The sequence below is a fragment of the Bos grunniens genome, chromosome 7 (assembly GCF_055505025.1).
Source record: "Bos grunniens cultivar Pamir isolate PY7600 chromosome 7, Bosgru_T2T1.0, whole genome shotgun sequence".
NCBI lineage: Eukaryota > Metazoa > Chordata > Mammalia > Artiodactyla > Bovidae > Bos > Bos grunniens.
This window is the reverse complement of record NC_141171.1, coordinates 40,563,106-40,581,923: the sequence shown is the minus strand read 5'-3', so window position 1 is coordinate 40,581,923 and position 18,818 is coordinate 40,563,106. Positions and strand designations below refer to the sequence as shown.

The 18,818-nt window shown below is 43.4% G+C and overlaps 1 protein-coding gene across 7 annotated transcripts in view; it reads left to right on the top strand.

Moving 5' to 3' along the window:
• The window catches only part of ZNF496 (zinc finger protein 496), a 46,520-nt gene extending 28,573 nt beyond the window's left edge, over positions 1-17,947 (top strand). For 4 of the 7 annotated variants that reach the window (XM_086411077.1, XM_086411081.1, XM_086411078.1 and 1 more), the window contains 4 exons: positions 6,626-6,758; positions 7,260-7,367; positions 8,450-8,563; positions 14,497-17,947. In XM_086411077.1, the coding sequence (XP_086267203.1) occupies positions 6,626-6,758; positions 7,260-7,367; positions 8,450-8,563; positions 14,497-15,254 (1,113 nt within the window). In that variant the 3' untranslated portion in view covers positions 15,255-17,947. The remainder of the gene's footprint in view (positions 1-6,625; positions 6,759-7,259; positions 7,368-8,449; positions 8,564-14,496) is intronic. The other 3 variants (XM_086411079.1, XM_086411082.1, XM_086411080.1) reach the window with 1 other exon arrangement.
• Positions 17,948-18,818: the final 871 nt, after the last annotated feature.

Sequence of the window (18,818 nt, the reverse complement as noted above, 5' to 3'; positions counted from 1 at the left end):
TCTTTCTGTATTTTAGGAACTTTTTAAAGCATATATGTTCTAGATTAAGTCCTTTGTCAGATACATGTATTGAAAGTATGTTTTACCAGTCTTCAGCTTGCCTTTACATTGTTTTAATGATCTTGAAGATCGTAGCTTCCCTGGTGGCTCAGATAGTAAAGCGTCTGCCTGCAATGCGGGAGACCTGGGTTTGATCCCTGGGTCGGGAAGATCCCCTGGAGAAGGAAATGGCAACCCACTCCAGTACTCGTGCCTGGAAAATTCATGGACAGAGGAGCTGATAGGCTACAGTCCATAGGGCTGCAAAGAGTCAGACATGACTGAGCAATTTCACTTTCACTTTTGAAGATCGTATATCTTCAATCTTAGTGAGACTGAATTTATCAGTTTTTTCTTTTATCATTTAATACTTTTTGTGTCCTATCTAACAAATCTTTGTCTAGCCTATGGCCACAAATATTTTCCTACTGTGTTTTATAGTTCTGGGTTTTGCATTTAGGTCTTTGCTTCCTTTTTTTTTTTTTTCTCTTTTTTCCCCTCCAGCTGCAATGAGCAGCATGTGGGAATCTTAGCTCCCTGACCATGGATTGAGCCCCCCTGCCATGGAAGCATGGAGTTTTAACCACTAGACAGCAAGGGAAGTCCCTTTGGTTCCTTTTAAAATATTTTGTGTATGGTACGAGGCGTAGGGTTTGTTTTTTATTTTGGTTTGGTTTGGTTTTTTTATTTTAATATTTAGTTATCCCGATTTACTGAAAGATTTCCCTTTCTTCCATTGAATTGCCTTGGGACCTTTGTCATAAATTGATTGTCCACATATGTCTGGACATCTGGGCTCTATACAGTGCACTGATTTATGTTTTGATCCTTTATGTCAAGAACACTATAACATTATACTTTGTCCTTGCAGTTGGTAGTGAGTCCTCCAGGTTGACTTTTGTTTTACAGAGTTCTTTTGGCTACTCTTAAGTTCTTCAGTTCAGTTCAGTTCAGTTCAGTTCAGTCGCTCAGTCGTGTCCGACTCTTTGCGACCCCATGAATCGCAGCACGCCAGGCTTTCCTGTCCATCACCAACTCCCAGAGTTCACTCAGACTCACGTCCATCCAGTCGGTGATGCCATCCAGCCGTCTCATCCTCTGTCGTCCCCTTCTCCTCCTGCCCCCAGTCCCTCCCAGCATCACAGTCTTTTCCAATGAGTCAACTCTTCGCATGAGGTGGCCAAAGTACTGGAGTTTCAGCTTTAGTATCATTCCTTCCAAAGAACACCCAGGGCTGATCTCCTTCAGAATGAACTGGTTGGATCTCCTTGCAGTCCAAGGGACTCTCAAGAGTCTTCCCCAACACCACAGTTCAAAAGCATCAATTCTTTGGCGCTCAGCTTTCTTCACAGTCCAACTCTCACATCCATACTTAAGTTCTTAGTATGTCATAAATTTTTGAATCAACACATCAACTTAAATAAATAAAGCCTCCTAGAATTTTTATATGAAATTTCACTGAATTTATAGATCATTGTGGGGCAATTGACATCTTAATAGCTTGAAGTCTTCCCATCTAGAAACATTTAAATCCTTCCATTTACTTAGTTCTTCAGTGTTTGGATAGGGTACATATTTAGTAAACATTTTCCTTAAGAATTTCATGATTTTTGATGCTATTGTAAGTGGTATGGTTTTTTAATATTTTGTCTTCCACTTGTTCATATATAGAAATAAAATTGATTTTTGAATATTGACTCTCTATCCAGCAACCTTGTTAATTTTACGTATTGGTATAGAAGCTCTTATGAAGATTCCAGGGGATTTCTGTGATTGGATTGTAGGACTTTTGACCTCTGGGGTCAGATGAAATTTATCACCTTTCTTTTTGAAACTTCATCAAAGAGAACATTGGTACTGGTATTTTATATACATTTTTTTCATGTACTAGTACAGGTGAATTTTTTTTTATATGTTTTAAAATATTTACTTGGTTCCCTCACCTTTTTTTACTATATTAGAAAGCTATACCAGTTGTGTTGTAAGGGCTCCATATACTTTAAGTACTCTTTGCCTTTCATTAATGGTATATCTTTGTTCCCAGTTTGTCATTTGTCTTTTAATTTCATTCATGATGTTTCATTACTATGAATATTTATAATTTATGTGGAGTATCTGCCAATTACTTTTTCATATGGCCTCTCTATTTTTAGTGCTTGAAAGCTTTTTAGTTGGGGGATGGGCCTCAAGGCTTTTTTTTGTTTGTTTTTGTTTTTTGTAGTAATTATGATAAAAGACCAGAATCTAGTTTTATTTCTAAGTAGTTAGCCAACTGTATCAGGCACATCAGATGAAAATCATATTCCCCCCCCCCCCCCACTGATTAGGGTCCTGTTTTTACTTATAGATTTTTTTCCATAAGTAAAATTTATTAATTAAATTTTTACATATTACCAAATTTTGTTTCTGAACTTTTTCTTCTCTTCTGTGTTGCCCTGTTTTTGTTCCAAAACCACATTTCTGATATTGAAGCTCTTTTCTAAAATGATCACCCTACTAACTTGTTAAACATTTTCTTGCAATTCTTTCTGTGTCACTAATATTACTGATTAATTACTCATACCACCATAAAGTGATTGAAGTATACTTAGAATTTTTCTAATTGAAATCGTATTATTATTTTTTATTTTATGATAGTTAAGTATAGCCACAGTTAATAACAAGCTGATTTTTCTTAAAAAAAGGAAGAGCAACTCATTAGATAAACAAGCATCTTCTCAACATTGCTAATTATTATTGTTGTTGTTTAGTCTCTAAGTTGTGTCTGACTCAATCCCACCAGGCTCCTCTGTCCAGGGATTTCCCAGGACAGAGGGCAAGAATACTGGAGTGGTTACCATTTCCTTCTCTAGGCATTCTCAACCCAGGGATCAAACTCATGTCTCCTGCATTGGCACATGGATTCTTTACCACTAAGCCACCAGGGAAGCCCTAAGCTAATTATTAGGGAACTGCAAATCAAAACTGCAGTGAGGTTACCACGTCACACTGGTCAGAATGGTCATCATTAAAAAATCTACGAATAATACATGCTAGAGAGCGTGTGGAGAAAATGGAACCCTTCTACCCTGTTGGTGGGAATGCAAGCTTGTGCCACCACTATAAAAAGTAAGTGGGAAAAAATGTATGGAAACATATGGAGGGTCCTCAGAAAACTAAAAATAGAACTGCCATATGGTTCAGCAATTCCACTCCTGGAAATAAACCCATATAAAACTATAGTTCAAAAAGATATATGCACCCCAGTGTTCATAGCAGGACTATTCCCAATAGCCAAAACATGGAAACAGCCTAAATGTCCTTGGACAGATAAATGGATAAAGAAGATGCGGTGCATATATACAATGAAATACTACTCAGCCATAAAAAATAATGGAATATTGCCATTTGCAGCAATATAGATGCAACTAGAGATTACCATACTAAGTGAGTCAGAAAGAGAAAGACAAATACCATATGGTATTATATGTGGACTCTAGAACAATGGCACAAGTGAACCTATCTACAAAATATAGACTCACAGACAGAGAACAGACTTGTGGTTGGGGAAGGATGGAAGGGTTGAACTGAGATTTGGGATTGGTAGATTCAAACTCTTACATTTAGAATGGATAAACAAGGTCCCACTGTATTGCACTGGGAACTATATTCAGTATCCTGTAATAAACCTTTATGGAAAAGTATGTGGAAAAAAGGAATGCACATTTGTGTATAACTGAGTCCGTATAGCAGGGACTGGCACAACATTGTAAATCAACTATACTTCAGTGAAAACTAGCATAAATGAATAAATGAGCCTCTTAAGACAAAACCCAATTGACCAGTAAATCCACAACAAGATGTTCATCGAGGTAAGGGGAGTTACACTGCCATGACTGCCTCATACCCACAGTGTTGCTAGAACCTTAGATTTTTCACAATACCCAATGTATTGGCAAAGGTGTATGGAAACAGGCATGCCACTGGGTTGCCAGTGGAAATGTCCTTTAGGTACTCTACCTGAAAACCAATGTGGAAATACTTAATATCAGTCAAAATGTGTGTTCCCATTGCTCCCTCTACACATATACTCTGGAGACACTCTTACACATGGATGAGGTGACAGATGAAAACTTACAGAGCAATGCTGTCATTTCATGCTGTATTCGTATGTAGTGGGAGTTCGAAAGACATGCACAGAATATTAAACACCAATTCCATAGCGAAGCCGCCTTCTGGGAAGGTTTAGTGGTGGGACCTTCAGTTTTACTTACATCTCTAATGATTTACTAGAAATAGAATTACTAGATCACAGGGTATCCTTCTGCTACACTCTCTCAAATGTTGTTCAAGTGTTCATTTTTCCTAATTGTGTATAAAGGCCTACTTTTCTACATCCTGAAGTACCTAGGGGAGAATCACACTTTTAATTTTTTCTAATCAATGGATTTTGGCAAAAAAAAAAAAAAAAAACCCAAAATTATAAATAAGTAATTGTAAGCATACACCTATGGTTATATGAGCATAAGACTGTTGAATTTTATTTATATTCAGATGATTGACATTTTAAGGCAATGCATGTTTAGAAAGACTTCTAGGGGCCTATTAGAAAGCTTTAACCCAGCAAATTCCTATCTTGACTTCTTGTCATAGTTACCTATGTAATTCTTCATGATTTTTTTCCTTGAAAGTATAATGCTGTTTCATAATTCAGAAGATGCTTATTGAACCAGTGTTGTTTCTTGGGTGTTGTAGAACAGTTTCTTGCCCATGGCTCTGTTGACATTTTGGCTAGATAATTCTTTGTCGCGTTGGGCTGTCTTGGGCACCACCACCCAGGGATGTGTTAGGCAGCATCCTTGGCCTCCACCCCCTCGATACCAGTAGCACCCACCCCTCAGTGGTGATAAAAATGTCTCCAGACATTGCCAGATATCCTCTGAGCACAGAATCAGTCCTCCTTGGTTGAGAACCACTGTGCTAAAAAAAAAAAAAAATTGTACTGATGTCGGAGGATAACTTTTTAGTAGTAGGAGATTCACATTGATGCATGTTGGGAGAAACGTACTGTGGACAAAATGTTAATTTATTGACTCTAGCTGCAGAATTGTATATCCTTCATGTTTATTGTATTACTCTGTTTTCTCTATGCTAAATTTGAAAAAATTAAAAAGTATGTATGTGGCTGGGAGGAAGGGTCCTAAGATACTGGAGGAGATTCACTGAAAACTCTCCTGGGACTCCCCTGGTGGTCCAGTTTTTAAAACTCCATGCTTCTAATGCCGGATACATGGGTTCAACCCCTGTTCAGGCAATTAAAATCCCACATACCACATGGTCAGTAACAGAAAATTAACAAAAATTCTCCTTACCCAGCCATTCCCATGTCCCTTCCTCCTGGCACCTGGCCCCAGGGCAACCGTATGGCAATAACTGGTAATATTTTGAAGTCTTTTCCAATTAAGTGTATAAAGGGCTCTTTTTAAAAACCCCAAATAGAATTTTATTTTAAATGCTTTGTGATTAAAACCCTTTGCAGAAAATATGTGCACGTTAAGCCAATGTATAGTGACATGCTTAGTAGAAATGTACTTATGTATTTCTGTTCTGGAATTAGAAGGTGCAAACAGAAATCTCAACTAGACCAGTAATTGTCCATCTTTCACATTTTACATCTCCCAACTATTCTGTCAAATGATCGAGGTTCCAGATTACTACAAACTGAGTAATTTTTCAGTGACATTTACATTTGCCATTAATCTATTGTTATATCAGTATTTACAGGTAATTTGAGAACCTAACATCATGCTCTAACTGGCAAAGTATTGTAATTCCATATTGTAAAAGACTTATTTTTATGGTCTCTTGATATTATGTGGATGTGCCATCATGTCACAAATCAAAGTTAATTTTTGATACATTCCCATGGTTCATGACACAAAGTATAAGAAAAGTCTCAATATTACACTTATCTGGGAAGTCCTAGCTCACTCTGCAGAAGCAGCCAATGGTCAAGACTTCTAGGTGGGATCTAGACCATCTTTGCACGATGCTTTTTTCATGTAACAATACACCTTGGAGGGCTTCCTACTCAGGACAAATAAGCTCTTATTTTTTTCTAATACTGGTGATTATGCTTTATAGGATATTCTGCAGCATACATAAACAGTCTTCTATTGAGAATAAATTTAACAATCATCACCAGTGCTGCAGCAGAGGAGCTCATATAGACCTCATGCTGCACATGTGTAGAATAAATTCTAGAACTGGGATCTCTGCATTACATTGATCATTTGAGCACATTCTGCATTTGCCTGCTTAGGGTTGTAGATATGCAGCCTCTCCAGCACTGTGTAGGAAGACCTGTCCTACACATCCTTGGCCACCCTGTGAGGTATCCACTGTTTGGATTCTGCCAAACCATATACATCTGAGGGTGGATCTCAGGCTAGAACTGGGGAGACTGTGAGCTCTGGAGCAGCCTCTCTGCTTTGTCTTTATCCCAGCTGTATGTGTTGCTAGGGGCTTTGCCTCAGACTCATCTTCCTTCCCACATCCCTCTCCTAGCTTGTGCCTGGATTGAGGTGTACTTGTTCTGTGGTTTCAGAACCGGGTTTCTCCTTTCAAGGATATGATCTTCTGCTTCTCAGAAGAGGACTGGTCCCTTCTAGACCCTGCCCAGACTGGCTTCTACGGAGAGTTCATCATTGGAGAAGACTGTGGGGTCTCACTGCCTCCAAGTAAGACTTAACTCAGCTCTCTCCTGAGACCAGGGACCTGGGGGTCCACATCTTACCTCACTGTCCACCCTAATGGGAGGCACCTGTGCACAGCGGTGCCAAGGCCACTCTGCAGATTAACCATTGCTTGGTGCTATCACATGAAAGTTAGGCTTGTTACCTGTTTTACGTACACAACCAAGTATAACTTGTATCCCTTGCATTTACTCTTCTTCTATCGTTCTTATTCTGACTCTTTTCATTGCTGGTTTTCTGATAGGCCTGAAAGAGTTATCCCAAGCCCACAACTTCCCCTTTAGTGTCCCCCTCCCCTGCCCTCTCCCTGCTTGCCCTGGTCCTTCCACATTCCCTGCATGGTCCCTGTTGGTATTCTTGGTGTGTTGTGTGTCCCTCCAACTTCTCTCTCCTCTACCTGTCTCAGAGTCACCACTGTCCTCCCACCCTGGTTTCCTGTGGGAGCAGAGGCCTGATAAATGCATATCCTTCCCTTTCTGTGAATAGATGATGCAGCTGCCCAGCTGGATCTCTCCCAGGGAGAAGAGAATGAGCCACGTGTTCCAGAGTTGCAGGACTTCCAGGGGAAGGACGTGTCCCAGGTCTCCTACTTGGGTGAGGAATGATACCAGAACTCAGTGGAATGGAAGGCTGCTGCTGGCCAGAGGCAGGCCTGCTCCTTCTGCCACTCCCTGAGACCTCTATCACCCCTGGACCATGTCTTGGTAGAATGAATCCTGCCCCATCCCTCATTCCTTATGGAAAGAATGTGGTATTTCAGTTTTCCCAGGTGTGGGGATGCCCTCTTTCAACCAGGAACTAGGATATAATAGGAATATCTTTCTCCTCTGCTGTAAGTAACACCTGGCTTGTGGTAACAACGCAATGACCCCTTTAAAAGTGAGGTCAGATACTCTCCAAAAGTCAGGTAGGAGAAGAGGAGGGCATGCCACCTCTTAGCTGCGCACTGGACACAGTGCCTCTGGGTGCCTCACCTGTCTTCTTCCAGCCACATACTTCAGGAAGTGTAAGGAAACTGAGGCTTGGGGAGGTGCTGGGGTTTGGTTGACATGCCACAGCTCAGAAGCAGCATTTCCCACCCCTCTACCCCTACCCCCAGCTTTCCATGTCACCAGAGCTTGTGTTTGTAGCCACTGTGCTTTAATGCCTTAAGATGCCTGCTTCTTCAGGGGAAAAGCTTTGTACCGTGCCAGCAGTACCACCAGGCCTCCTTTCTCTTGGGACTTTGAGCTGGCACAGAGCAGACCAGTATTCCACTCGCCACCCCCACCTGGAACAAGCAGCCAGGGCCTCTGGTGTGCTCAGTTTCCCATCCCGTCTCTGCCCCAGCAGACTGTCCAGACCGTGTTTATGCAGGGTCTGCGTGGAGTACTGGAAATCCCACCACGGAAAGTGAAAATGACAGCGTGGGTGGCAGTTCCTTGTCCGCAGTCAAGTGGATGGGGCAGGACCCAGATCCACGTTCATGCTCTCTAGCTTCAAAACCCACGTTTATGGTGTTGGCCCATTTTGCCGGCAGATTCATTTGCTCATCAGACATTAATTTACTGAGAGACTGTCCTGAGAGAGAGCCCAGGCCTGCTCTTGGATCATAGCCTGACATCTCTTAAGATGCCTTTTCCAGGTAGTGCTGCAGCAGCAGGAAAAATGAATTTTTCATTTTCTTCTCTGGAAAGACTTTCCAAGTCTCCAGCCATTCCAGGTAGAAGAAAGAAGAAAGCGGGATGAGCTGCAGGTGCCAGAGTTCCAGACAAGCCAGCAGACAGTGCTCCCTCAAAGCACCTGCCCAGGTAAAGGAATTCTTAGGAGGGTGTGGGGCTGGGTGCACCTGTGTGTGATGTGTGGCTTGAGTGTGTATATATGTGTGTAGTATGTGGGTGCATGTAGCATGGGGGTATGATGTGTACATGTGCATCCGTGTATGTGTGTGCATGAATGTGGTAATGGCATGTATGCTGTGTGTGTATGTAGTATGTTTGGTGTATTGTGTGTGAGTGTGTACATGTGCAGGGTATGTGGCATGTGTTGTATACATGTGAGCATGCCTGTGGGCATTTATGTATGTGGTACATGTATGTTTATATAATGTCTGCTGTGTTGTGTGTGTGAAATTGTGCATATGTGATATATGTGCATGCATGTGTGTTGTATATGTATATACATCTGTGCTGGTGGTGGTGGGGGTGATGTAGGTTCAGGAATTGAACTTTCTGAAATTTCTGCTGACAGTTCCTGAGAGTTCCTGAGGCTGCTTGCCCTAGCTTTGTTTTTCTAGGATCTTTTCCAGCTGACTCCCAATCTGAGGCCTTCCCCTCCATGCCTTTCTCTTGTGGGTTGGTTGAGGCAGGGTGCTGACATAGTGCTTTTGGACACATGGTCTGTGTATTTCTTCTCTGAGCATAAAGACCAGAGTCCCTGGGCAATGTTGCAATTAAAGAACAGGTTAGCAGAATGCTAAAAGGAGGACCACTGGAGAGTGTGCCCAGCAACATTTAGACTCCTGAGTCTCCAGTCCTTACTTAAATCCACTACAGTGACTCATGCACAATTTGATACCTTTTGGAGGCAAGATTTGCGTGATATTCTGGTATTTCCACCTAGTATCATGCAGAGTTCACAGTCATTTGCATTCACCCCCTATCCTGTGTAGACTAAAGGGATTTTCTGTTTTTGTAAATCTACAGCAGATCTAGGTTGACAGTACTCCCTCCCCACAAACTTTGATGCCCTGGTTTTCTGAGGAGCCTGCTTCTGCGTGCCGAGGGTGATCGTCCCTGTGTGGCTTATTCCCAGTTCAGCTTGATTCTCAGGATGAAGTTTGAATCCTCTCTGCTTCTGCCTGCTCACAGGAAGTCTCAGCCCTGGCAGCATACTTAGAGAATGTGGATTTTCATTACCACAGGGGAGTTTTTACTCTCCCATTGCTGAGCTCTGATACCAAATCTATTTTGAAATGGCAAGAAGCTAAGGGTTGCTATCTGTCTAAGATCAGTGAGATGATAGATTGCAGAGAATAGGCATCGTTTTTATTTTGGTAGTTCTTCCCACACTTCCTGACAGCAGGTGAAGGGTCTGCATAGCCACATCCACGCTCAACAAAGGATCCTTCCAACCAGTTCCATTTGTGTCAGTCCAACCACACATTATAATGCTACCACTGAGACTGAGTATCTTGCTTATTGTGTTTTTTCTGTGAATTGCCTAGTGAATACTCTTTGGTCCTTTTCTTTTTTCTTCATTTTTGCCCTTCCCCCTTCACATTTGGTAAGCTCTGTGTCTTTATGTCCCAAGCACTGCACCAGTATAAGGTCTTTATGTGATTATATTCATGTATCTTTATGCACCTTCTGAGATAAATACCATCTTAGTCAGCACAGGCTACTAGATCAGAATACCAAAGAGATATGTTCTGTTAAACAGTATAAATATATTTCTCACAGTTCTGGAGATTGAGAAATCGGAGATCAGGTCAGCAGCAGATTCAGTGTGTGGTGAGGACTCTCTTCCTGGCTTTTAGTTGGCTTCCTTCTCCCTAATGTGCTCACATGACCTTTCCTTGGTACACAGAACTCTTGTCTCCTCTTCTTATAAAAGTACTAATCCTATCACAAAAGTCCCACCTTCAAAATCTCATATAAACCTAATTACCTTCCAAAGACCCCACTTTACATACCATCACATTGGGAATTAGTGCTTCAGCATAGAAATTTTGGAAAGACACAAATCCTTGGCCCATAGTATCAGACTGAGGATCTGAACCCATGTGATTAGGCTCCAGACCCCATGCTCTTTATTCCATATCTGCTTGCCTTTTCCGTGAATTGCCTCCTAAGTGCATACGTGCGTTCTCAGTCGCTTCAGTTATGTCCGACTCTTTGCGACACCATGGACTGTAGCTTGCCAGGCTCCTCTGCCCGTGGGATTCTCCAGGCAAGAATACTGGTGTGGGTTGTCATGCCCTCCTTTAGGGGATCATCCCAACCCAGGATGAATCTCCTGTGTCTCCTGCATTGCAGGTAGATTCTTTACTGCAGAGCCACTGGGGAAACCCTGTTCTAATTATTTGTACATAATTCTTACTACTTTTTAACTTTAAGTGTCTTTTAGCACATAATTTTTAAATTTTATTTATTTATTTATTTTTGACTGTACTGAGTCTTTATTGCTGCTTGCCAGTTTTCTCTCGTTACAGTGAGCAGGGGCTACTCATCATTGTGGTACATGGGCTTCTCATTGCGGTAGCCTTTCTTGTTGTGGAGCATGGGCTCTAGGCACTCAGGCTTCAGTAGCTGTGGCGCATGGGATTAGCTACCCTGTGACAACATGGCTCTTTCTAAAGAAGGGGTCAAACCTGTGTCCCCCACATTAGCAGGCGGATTCTTAGCCACTGGACTACCAGGGAAGTCTGCACAGAAATGTTCTTTTAAAAAACATTTTAAATATGTAAATACAATTATTCATCTCTTTTTTTGTGTATCTTGCTTAAGAAAGCCTCCCCATCCTAACGTTATAAGGATATATTTGTTACGGTGTCTTTATTTACTTATTTTTTTACATATAGCTTCCTATCCTCCTGCTTCTCTCCTTAGCACCTCCAGCTGACAGGGAATGATTTATTCCCAAGCCACAGCTTACCCTTCTTGAGGAGTTAGCCATCAACCTGGTCATGAGCTTTTTGTTCTTGAAAATACAAAGCAGCCTTTGTTCCTTGGCCTTGGAAGAGCATAGTCATAATCTTAGTACATACCCCTACCCCCATCCCCAGTTAAGCACAGTTCCCCTGAACCTTGGGCTATTTTATCTCTGTTTTAAATTTTTCTCCTGTAAGATAGAGATAATAGTCAAGTCTACCTTATGGGGTTATTGTTGAAGATTGATACAATACAAGTAAAAGCACTTATAACCAGTAACTTTTCCCTGTTTTCTCTACTGTTATCCTAACAGTTTAGCTTCTCTCTTGCCCTGCACCTTCCCCCAATCACCCATAATATTATCTCAGTGCTGAGCTGAGACATCCCTAATGTTACTTTCTCTCTGCAGTGTTATGGACACACCTCTGTAAGTCTCATCTCATCTACTAGAAATTCTTTACACCGTTGTGTCAGTGGCACACAGCAACATTATTGTTGAAGTATTTTCCCCTTTTTAGAAACTTTGCATCCATTTTTAGTCACTTCATCTGGTTTCAGGGGGCTGTCATCCCATATGTGGGCTTCCCAGGTGGCACTGGTGATAAGGAAACCATCTGCCAATGCAGGAGACCTAAGGCACACAGGTTCGATCCCTGGGTTTAGGAGATCCCCTGAAGGAGGACATGGCAACCCACTGCAGTATTCTTGCCTGAAAAATCACATGGACAGAGGAGCCTGGTGGGCTACAGTCCACAGTGTTGCAAAGAGTCAGACACTACTGAAGTGACTTAGCACATATGCATGAATCCCATATGTATTACATTAGTCTCCTAGGAATGATATAATGAAGTACTGCAGACTGGGAGGCTCAAACAACAGAAACTGATTTTCTCAACATTGTGGAGGTTTAGAAGATTGAGATCGAGTTTTCAGTAGAGAGGTTTCTCCTGCGGCCTCTCTTCTTGGCTTGCAGACAGCTGTCCTCTCCCTGCGTCTTTGCATGGTCATCTCTCTGCATGTCTATGTCCTAATCTCTTCTTCCAAGAGGTCTCTTGCATATTATCTCTTGAAAGATCTTATCTCCAACTATAGTCACATTCTTGATTACTGGGGGTTAAGACTTCATCTTGTATTTTTAGGAGGGTGCAATTCAGCCTGTAATACTTCACCCTCTGTTCCCTCATAATCCATACTTGTTCCCGTTCACTCTGTTCTCCCATAATTCATACTTCTCATATATAAAATACATCCATTCTATCCCAACATCCCTTAATCTCTTCCAGCATCAGCTCTAAATCCATAACTTAATCTAAATATCATCTAAGAAGAAAGACTGATGGTTCCCAGGAAAGTCTGAATCCTAACAGGGCAAATTCCATTAGATGTTAGGGTTTGAGATTCATCTTTGGCTCAGTGCTTTGTCCATCCTATGTGCCTGTGGATGCAGTGGCAGCTCTGTCAACCTCTGAACTGCCTTTGGGGCTGTCTTCCTTTTCTTTCAAGGATAATCCATGTTTGCATCCAGATAGCTCTATTAGTTTATTTTAGAAGTTTGATAGAGGTAGTAGTGTTAGTTGCTCAGTCTTGTCCAACTCTTTGACATCATGGACTGCCTTTGACATCTGAAAGCCTTCCTTTAGTTCATCCTCTTTCCTTTTTATTCCAAGATGGATATTCTCAGAAACTCTGTTGGTCGCCCATGAAATTTACAAGGATCCAGGCCATCGGACAAGAGGGTCCTCTACAGACCATTCCTGGATTATCTCATCTCCACTCTTGGCTTCTTAGATGGTCGATAGGATCCGTGGTTGTCCTGCCACATGCTTGGTATTCTCTCCAGAACATACTTTCTCATTTTTTGCAGAATAGATAGACTGAAAATTTTCTAATCTTCAAGTCTTTCCTTCCTACTCCCCCATTTCACATTGTACCCAGTCCCCTCACACTTGTGCTCTGATGTATGGGTAAATACCCGCATAGACTCTTCCACTGCCCAGTGTCTCTCCTGCTTGCTATGGTATTGGGTGTTCCTGCTAGGTTCTGTCCAGTTTCACCTGCCCTCACTTCCCTAAGCTGCCACAACTCTCCTTCTTCTAGCAGTTAAGTCCAGAATAACCATATTCCTATTATTGTCTCAAAGGACCTGGCACCACTATCCCCCACCCCTGTTTTAGACCTGAGCCCCTCATTTCACAAAAATGAGGAAACAACTGTAAGGAAAGCTGTGTAATGGTCTCTGGGCTGCAGGCAAGGACCTCATATCAGGGTCCCCACTGCCCACCCAGCTCCTCCCCACAGTACATCTTTCCAACATCACAGACTCAAGATCCATTGAGCCAGCTTTAGTTAGTTTATAAAGTCCAGTGCATCTTTATGCATTACCACTAGTGGCTGTTGGTTGGCCTCTGATATGATACAGAGAGGGAGAGATGACCTTGAGTAATCTGGAGCCTTTGAAAAGCCCTACCATCACAGCAGGGCTCAATATCACTAGCCCTGAGCCCTTAAGCATGTGACCTGAGTTTGCCTATGTTTATAATGGCAAGTAGTACATTATTGGCTTGTGTCCAGGATCAAATGGCCTTGTGCATGTCAGAAGTCTTGAACAGCCCCTAGGGAATTTAAGTGCCTAGAATATGGTAGCTGGCAGCCTCCTGTCACTGTTTATAGAATACAGGACCCTTCTCTGTCTTAAGACTTTTAATGCACCCTGACAATTTTTCCCTTGTCTCATTAAGAAAGGTAGAGTTAAATAATGTGTAAATGGTCAAGGCTTACACAGATAGATACAGTCTTAGAGCTTGGAGGGATCTCAGTGGCTAGAAAAGAAATGAATAAAAGGACTGGATCTGGGGATTTAGGAGAAAAAGGTAGGGAAGTGAGAGAAGAAAGAGGTATGCAGAATGGGTTAGCAGTGTGGCCCATGCTAAGGGATTCCTTCTCACAAGGCATACCACAGAGATAGCTGCAGGGGAAGATTCCTTACAAAAATGTGGGTTTCTGGACCAACGCAGAACCTTCTTGGGTAGGGTTTGCAGGGGCTCGAATGTGGCCTGGGCAGCATCACTGATCACCTTGTTGCTTTCTGGTAGTGGGAGGTGATGCACCATTCCCCGAGAATAGCCTGGATGAGGAGGTGACAATCGAGATTGTGCTGTCCAGCTCTGGAGATGAGGACTCCCAGCTTGGCCCCTACTGCACAGACGAGCCGCGGAGCCCCACAGAGAAGCAGCACAGCCTCCCCATCTCCCACCGGAGCGGCATTGAGGCAGCGGGTGAGGTGCAGACCTCCTCTAAAAAGTCCTACGTGTGCCCTAACTGTGGCAAAATCTTCCGCTGGAGGGTCAACTTCATCCGACACCTGCGGAGCCGCAGGGAGCAGGAGAAGCCACATGAGTGCTCGGTGTGCGGGGAGCTGTTCAGTGACAGCGAGGACCTAGACGGGCACCTGGAGACCCACGAGGTCCAGAAACCTTTTAGGTGCGGTGCTTGTGGGAAGAGCTTCCGCCTCAACTCCCACCTGCTCTCACACAGGCGGATACACTTGCAGCCAGACGGACTAGAGTTAGTGAAGAAGAAAGAACAGGAGGCATCAGGGACCACGGGTGGGGATTCTGACGACCTGCTGACAAAGGGCAAGGCCAAGCTGCGCTGCCAGTGCTGTGATTGCGGGAAGGTGTTCCAGCGGCCTGAGCACCTGGCCCGGCACCGCAGTAACATTCACATGGACAAGTCCCAGCCCTTTCAGTGCAGGTACTGCGTCAAAAGCTTTTCCCAGAACTCTGACCTCCTCCGCCACCAGCGCCTGCACATGAAGCGCCGGTCCAAGCAGGCTCTGAACTCCTACTGAGTCGGGGGCTTAGCACACATTTTTGCGTGCAGCTCCAGCGTGGGTAAAGTGTATCCCACTTGTGCTTGGTACTGACTGGTTTCAGACTCCCCCAGGACAGAGACCACGTCCTCCTGACCTTTAACTCTCAGGTAGAAACGAGACAGTGGCCAGTTAAGTATTTGCTCTGTCTCTGCTGTGCCGAAAACCAGGAGAGTGTGTCAGCACCAGCTTTGACTTGCCCGGTGATTCGGGTCTAAGAGAACCCTGTTCAGTGCTTCCCACCTGGTGAAGGGACTGGGGTACCCCCTACCACAGGAAACCTTTGAGGGGTCTGTCCCTTGCCAGCTTGCAGTGTACTCCCTTCCTGCCCTGTCTGAATTCCTACCCCATCCTGACGTCTGGAGGTAATTTCTTCCTACCTGACAGCAGGAAGCAGGTGGGGTGATAGGTTAGGAGGAAGACAGTAAGGTGGGGCTGGACCTGTTGGCACAAGGGCAGCAGGGCCAAGCACACCAAGCCATGTCACGTCATCAGAAGTCTGTGTCCCAGGCACCATCTGGTCCATAAGAACACCTCAGAATGATCAGATGGCCCTTCCAGGCTCAGAAGCCTTTGTGGGGGACTTTATAGCTTGCCAAAGGGAAGTCTGTCTTTTATGGTGGTGACTGGTTATTGGGAATTGTGAGCTCATTCATGGCAAAGCCCACGTTAAAGCCCACATTTTAATTTGTTTGTTGGCACACACTACAAAGAAAGTGTCCTTTCTTTGTACCTTGAAGGTCCTTGGTATACTCAGTTGTGGGATAGAAGTGACAGCACCATCATTTGAAAGGCGCTTAACTTTCCCTTCCCCATTGTGTCATGTCTAGGAAAGGAGAGCTCACTCAGGGCCCGTAAAGGAGAGCTCAGGTCCATGAATGAGAAGTTCTTGTGTCTGGATGAGCTGAGCAGGAGAAACATAACTTTTGGTGAAGTCATTCTATATATATATTAACTTCGTGTGCCAGTTGTATTAATTCCTTAAGGCTGCTGTAACAAAGTACCAAAAGCTGGGTGGCTCAGAACAACAGAAATTCATCATTTCAGTTCTGGAGGCCTGGAGTCCAAGATCAAGGTGTCAGCAAGGTTGGATTCTTGTAAAGGAAGGATCTGTTCCTTGCCTCTCCTTTAGCTTCAGTGATTGCTGACAATTGTTGATGTTCTTTGTCTTGTTGAAGCATCACCCCATCTTCTCTGTCTTTACATGGTGTTCCTGTGTATGTGTCTGTCTCCAAATTTCCCCTTTTTGTAAAGATACCAGTCATGTGGAGTAGGGCCTGCCCTACTGATTCCAGACTGTTCCCATCTTAATTATATCTGCAATGACCCTATTTCCAAATAAGTTCACATTCTGAGGTACTGGGGTTAGGACTTCAATATGAATTTGGGGGATGGGAAGACAATTTAACCCACAATACTAGATAATCCTGAGGTTCTGCTGATATTTCTCATTCTCAAATGAATTAGTACAAAGTTGATTTAGCTTACTCTGAGTTCCATTGGAAGCAGAACTCAGATTCAAGATTCTGTTCCCAGAGTTGGGAATCCTCTGCAGGATAGCCTTTAAAGTTCGTAGCCTGGGGTTCTGGACTGGGAGTGACACTGGTAGTGAAGCCTCAAGCAATGAAAACCATCGTCTTGATCCTGAGAGACTGGCCAGATTGGCTCAGCTCAGTGATGAAAAAGCATGGAAGCTGTGGTGTATCGATGGCTGAGTCAGAAAGCCGGCCACCAGGCCTGTGTTTTATATTTATATGTCAGGTCCCATTAGCAGGCAGTAAGGCCGGGCAAATGAATGCAAGACCCTTTGCTCTTTGTCACTTCATTACCACATCAAGAGATAACAAAGCCAATGGAATAGTAACAGTTTTACAGTTATGAGTTCTGTGCCTGTGTAGATGCATCTATATACCCAGGAACAGTAAATACAATAAAATAATTTGGTTATACCCTGAACAAGAAATAAACTATTGGGGCTCTTTGTTTTCTAAATAGTTTCCCTCTTGGGTTGACCTTGCCAGAAAAGGGGAAAATATGTATCTTGAAGGACAAGGGAAGAGAAAATTTCAAATAGAGGCCAGATTCTGTGTACATTTGCCCTACCCACCTATGCACTCTTGCCCAACAGTCCCATTAAGGGAGGAAGTTATGAACTCACCCACTTTAGATATTTGTATAAAAGAAGAAAACTGGTCTATTTAGTATATTTTATCTGTAAAATCAGATCATAAGTAAGAAAGACAAAAGGGGGTATAACAGAATTGAAACCCATGGGGAGGCTATATATCTTATCAGTACCCACCAGATATTGTGAGGGAGTATCAAATTCACTGACTCAGACCTGACCAGGGTACCTAGCTAATCAGAAGTTCACCTTCCCCCTGGATTCAGAAGCCCCTCTGGATGGTGCAGCTCAAATCCTAGGTTCTTCCCATGCAGAGGAACCATTGGGTTCTGGAAAAAGCTTCTCCAGAAGATAGAACCAACTCACTTCATCCTTCCTCCCCTCCCTTCCTGGGTGGCTGGGCAGACAGATGAACTGTGTGTGTACCTTCCCGTGGATGTGCAGACCCCACATCCAAAAAGTATCTGTCCTCCCCCTTCCTCTGATCCCTTGGCATTGTTCCCATAAATTCACAGGTGCAAAATAAAAATTTGACTTGCTGAATTAATATTCGTGTTTGACTTTTCAATTAAAACAGTATGAGTAGCACAGCTGAGAGAGCTCATCAGTTGGCCTGACAAAGAGAACTTGAGGGCTCCCTGGTGTCTCAGTGGTAGAGTCCGCCTGCCAACGCAGGAGTCTCGGGTTCAGTCTCTGATCTGGATGATCCCACATGCCACAGCGCAACTAAGCCTGTGCGCCACAACCACTGAGCCTGTGCTCTGGAGCCCGTGCTCCACAGTAAGAGAAGCCACCGTAATGAGAACCCTGCGCGCCACAACTAGAGAGCAGTCCCTGCTCGCCACAGCTGGAGAAGGCCTATACAAAGCAAGGAAAACCGGCACAGTGAAATAAATATAAGTTTTAGAAAAGAACTTGAAGTGGGAGGATGCTGAAAATAGCCCTTCTGGATGTCAGACATCACCTTATAAAACTTTTAGGCCTCAGATAGGTAGTCCTGGTCACCTGATCTGATTACCTGTCTTTTTAGAAGAGAGAGGAAGTAATGACTTACTTTTTTTTTAATGTTTTGTTTATATATATATATTTGACTGTACCAGGTCTTAGTTGTGGTATGTGGGGTTTTTCTGGCATGCAGGATCTTTAGTTGCAACATGTAAACTCTTAGTTGTGGCATGTGGGATCAAACCTGGGCCATGGAATCAGCCATTGGACCACTAGGGAAATCCCTGTAACCAGGAACAGGATTAGGATACACTCCTGATCGCACCATAGCTGTTAGCTGTTTCACCCAACTTCAGCCATTTTCATACAACCTCTCCTAACCTCTTGCCCCAGCTGGGAAAAACCAAGATTAAGCCAATGGTGGAAAGGTCCCTTGCTAATAAGTTGTCAACTACAAATTGGCACTTGCCAAG